The following is a 4,578-nucleotide window of genomic DNA, read 5'->3' on the forward strand; positions in this document are numbered from 1 at the left end:
TGTCTGTAAATGCTTTGTGTGATCTGGTTAGTGAGGGGCAGATCAGATCCCTGATTTTGTTTGTTAGTGCTTGTTTAGTCTCCTGGGCTGCTTTGCTGCCCTATGTATGTATATGTGTGTTGGATTGGTTGGAGTGAAAGGGAGACAAGGTTGTGTTTTTTATGTTTGATGAGAAAGAGAAGATGAGTCTGGTGTAAGCCATGGATGATGATATGATAATAGGGAAGAAAGATCTTGTGCAGATACACTCTGATGCATGGCACTGTCTCCTAGTTAAATCTAGCAGCATCTGGCTGCTGAGCCCTCTCTCTGTGGAGGCCATATTGTTTTGTAATATTTAATTGTTGCTAATCTTGGGTTGGTTCCCCATGGTCCGGAAATACTTGTCATCAAAATGGATAAAAGAGGATGTATCTAGATATATTTTAGTTCAAGATACATTACCTTTTATCCATTTTGATGACAAGTATTTTCGGATGGAGGGAGTACTATACAAAGGTATGCATGAATAGGAGGATGTGCTGGTGATGTGGATTAGTACTAGTAGTAGGTGAGATCTTGTTTGTGATTAGCAGCCATAGTTTAGTATTAGTAGTAGTGGTGGTTAGGGTGGTGTGGTAGGATAGGAGTAGCCATGTTGAATTGTTGGGCATTGGTCAGAGTGCCAACCAGTGGAAGGAAGGAGCAGAGGGAGTTTGGTCAAAGTCCACTGGCAGGACCGAGGCACTTGCACTATTTTTAAGCCTCAAGTTGCTTCTTTATATAGGAGGTGTTAAGAACATTGTGAAGACCTATTTTGTTTGGAGTTTTCTGAAAAAAAAAAGATGATTTTTCTTTGCACAACTACATCTACATAGCAGTAATATATGACAAGTACTCTCTCCTTCTCCTTTTACTCTGCATACAACGTTTGTCTGAAGTCAAACTTCATAAAATTTGACACTAAAGTTATACGGTATGAAAATTAATTTCAGGATATTGATATCATACTATGAGTATTGATATTTTTTTTCCTATAATAAAGTTGCTCTAACTTTACTAAGTTTGACCTCGGATATATCTTATATGCAAAGTACATAAAAAAGGAAGGAGTATGTGTGCCTGTCGATCCAACGGCCTGTGGCGGCGAGGGGGATCCCGGTGCCTTCGCTCCGGTTAGTAGTTTAGGTTAGGTTTTTTTGTCCTTGCGGGTGTGACGCTCAGACGGATGGCGGCGCTTCTTCTTCGAGTTTGTCTTGCGGACTCAGATCCTCATCGAGTTCGTCCATATGGGGGTAGTTGGTGGAGCTTCGGCAAAGATTTCCGCCGTCTTCTTAGGGCAGTGATGTTTCTGGTTTCTCAACATGTGGAGTGATTTGGTGTCAGGTGCTTCAGATCTATTGTAATGGTCCAACGAGAATGACTGCGGTTCTAGGGCGATGGTCCTTAGGGGCGCCGCACAAAGACTTCCCGGCTGTCATCGACAAGGTCAAACCGACTTCTATAAGGAAGCGGCGCGTCTGCGAAGTCAATCATAGACAACTTGTAGTTGACAGGCACCCCATACCGTGTAAGGCAGGAATAACGCCGGGAAGCCCGGAAGGGATTAGTCCCGAGAAGGAGGGAAAATTCCCAAGCTTTGAAAAATACGGTTTATCATGTTTAGAGAAGAAAAAAAATACAAGCGGGAGTACCGTATTATACATTCACGATAGTAAAATATGGCGGTTATGTTTGAAAAAAAAACTTCATATGGATGTCAGATTTTTTTTATACAGTAGTAGTAATATAAATAAGGTGAAGAATGTCAAACAAGATATGTATGAGGAGATAGATAAGATAGATAGCCGCATGGGAGTTTAAATTCTGTATTCAATTGTAACTATGCTTCTTATCTCCTATACTTCTTCTCCCTCAAGTTATGTATCTCCAATAGAATTGTACGCGTATCAGGGACTCGCAATCCCCTATATAACACGTACCACGTCCCCCTCGAAGGGTAAGACGTTTCCGCATCGCATACAGAAAAGAAAGTACTAATGATCAACTCCAACTTTTTTTTTCGAGGGCACGCCAATGACGTACCTTAGCTTTATAGAAGGAAGAAAAATATGTACAAGAATGATCAACTCCAACTTGTCCGCGATACATACATACGTATCGCCTCCGTCAGAGTGTGGTGAGTGAGTGAATGAGTGTGCAGCTGAGCTGAGCTGAGCTGGGTTGGTTCGTCCCCCCTGGCCTCCCTCACCTTCCCCTTTCCCATTGCCTCCCACCTTCTCCCTCCGTCCGTCCGGCTCCGGCTCCGGCGCCTTTCCCCACGCCACCGCCGCGCCGGCGCTCCCCCTCACAAGCAAGCAAGCAGAGCGAGAGCAGGTATCATCGTCGTCTTCTTCTTCTTCTTCTTGCTCGGTCTCCGCCGGTTCTGCAGTACAGCATATCCATCCCCTTCCCCCCGCTGCCTACATCTTCTTTGTTCACCTAGATAGATCTGGGAACCACCCAGCAGCTGCGGCCTTGTCCGAGATTCCCCTCCCCTGCCCTGCTAAGCTCGGCTCGGCTCAGCTCAGTCCCCATACCTGGTTCATTTTTTTTACAGCTCTGCGCCGAAATGTGCACCAAATCGGACACCTATTGCGCGCCATGGATCTCCCCACTTTCCTTTCCCTGTGGTTTACCTAGGTCTGGAAACCAGCCAGCAGCCGCGCTTTCTTTCGCCTAAGATTCGCCTGCTCAGCTAAGCTTGCCCGCCATACTTGTTAATTAGGCCATACTTGTTAATTAGGATTAGCATAGCTCGACCCTGCCTCCCTCCCTGCCCCTGCTAGCTAGCTAGCTAAGCTACTCGCGTGAAAATTGAAATGCCACAATTAGTTTAACAACAGCTATTTGGACACCTTCATCCCACCAATTTTTATATCTACACTTGTTTCACCCAAGGCTACATAGCTAGATAAGTGGATTTCTACAGCTCCGCGCACAATGCCTATCGATTCAGATAACCATCGCATTTGTTATGGATGTACCCAAATTTATCTTCTTTGCATTTGTTGTTTCCATCACTTTAAATAAATCTAACCTGCTTCATGACACATTTAGTTTGAAAAAACAGCTATTTAAGCCGCGTCGCCCGAACCAATTTGTTCATCTATCTACACCCTGGCATGCCTGGCTACTTAGATAATGAGATTTCTACATCTCCGCGCTCAGTGTGTAACAATACAGATACCTACCGCATGCTACTATGGATGACACGTACCCAGATTTATCTTCTATATTTTTTGTTTTCTTCAGTTTATTGAAATGAATCTAACTTGCTTCATCACACACTACGGATGTACCCAATTTTATGTTATTTATTTGTTGTTTTCTTCACACTTCATCAAGTTGTTCCTCTGATTTGTCTTTGCAGGGAACAAATGCCGGCCAGGACGACGACAACGACTCTCTAGCTAGGCATCAAGCCTCCAGATTAACTACCTAAAATGGAGGGCTGTGACTGCATCGAGCCGTTCTGGCCGACCGACGAGCTCCTCATCAAGTACCAGTACATCTCGGACTTCTTCATAGCGCTCGCCTACTTCTCCATCCCGCTCGAGCTCATCTACTTCGTCAAGAAGTCGTCATTCTTCCCCTACCGATGGGTCCTCATCCAGTTCGGCGCCTTCATCGTCCTCTGTGGGGCCACCCACCTCATAAACCTCTGGACCTTCACCATGCACACCAAGACCGTCGCCATCGTCATGACTGTGGCCAAGGTCTCCACGGCCGTCGTGTCCTGCGCGACCGCCCTCATGCTCGTTCACATCATACCCGATTTGTTGAGCGTCAAGACAAGAGAGCTGTTTCTCAAGAAGAAGGCCGACGAGCTTGACAGGGAAATGGGACTGATACGCACGCAGGAGGAGACGGGGAGGCATGTCAGAATGCTCACCCATGAGATCAGGAGCACGCTTGACAGGCACACCATCTTGATGACTACTCTGGTTGAGCTAGGGAGGACGTTGGGTCTGGAGGAATGTGCCTTGTGGATGCCATCACGGAGCGGTTCGAGCCTTCAGCTAACTCATACTCTGCGCCACCCGATCCCGGGTGGCTCGTCTGTGCAGATCAATCTTCCTGTTGTCAACCAAGTTTTCAGTAGCAACCGGGCGATCATCGTGCCGCATACGTCTCCGTTGGCAAGGATCCGCCCTGTTCAAGGCCGGTATGTCCCACCGGAGGTGGCTGCTGTGAGAGTCCCCCTGCTGCACCTTTCAAACTTCCAGATAAATGACTGGCCCGAGCTTTCGGCGAAAAGCTACGCGATTATGGTTTTGATGCTCCCGTCTGATAGTGCGAGGAAATGGCATGTTCATGAACTGGAGCTTGTCGAGGTCGTCGCCGATCAGGTTCGTACTACACTTTCCCCTGATTATTTTCAGTAATTAGTTATGTATATGTTGTAAATGTACTCCTGGAGCTATCATCATGACATTTTTTTCCAAGTATGTGTGGTCTCCAGTTGATTTTTTTACAAAATCTCCCCAAAGTCGAATGATCAATAATATGAAATTTGTTAACAGCTATGCGATGGTCCATTGATATGTGAAAACAAAC

General features: G+C 46.0%; 1 protein-coding gene across 1 annotated transcript in view; it reads left to right on the top strand.

Moving 5' to 3' along the window:
* The first annotated feature begins 2,188 nt into the window (after positions 1 to 2,188).
* The window catches only part of LOC119306945 (probable ethylene response sensor 1), a 4,762-nt gene continuing 2,372 nt past the window's right edge, over positions 2,189 to 4,578 (top strand). The window contains exons 1-2 of the mRNA XM_037583019.1: positions 2,189 to 2,355; positions 3,392 to 4,370. Of these exons, the coding sequence (XP_037438916.1) occupies positions 3,465 to 4,370 (906 nt within the window). The 5' untranslated portion in view covers positions 2,189 to 2,355; positions 3,392 to 3,464. The remainder of the gene's footprint in view (positions 2,356 to 3,391; positions 4,371 to 4,578) is intronic.

Source organism: Triticum dicoccoides, chromosome 5B (genome assembly GCF_002162155.2).
Source record: "Triticum dicoccoides isolate Atlit2015 ecotype Zavitan chromosome 5B, WEW_v2.0, whole genome shotgun sequence".
Lineage (NCBI taxonomy): Eukaryota > Viridiplantae > Streptophyta > Magnoliopsida > Poales > Poaceae > Triticum > Triticum dicoccoides.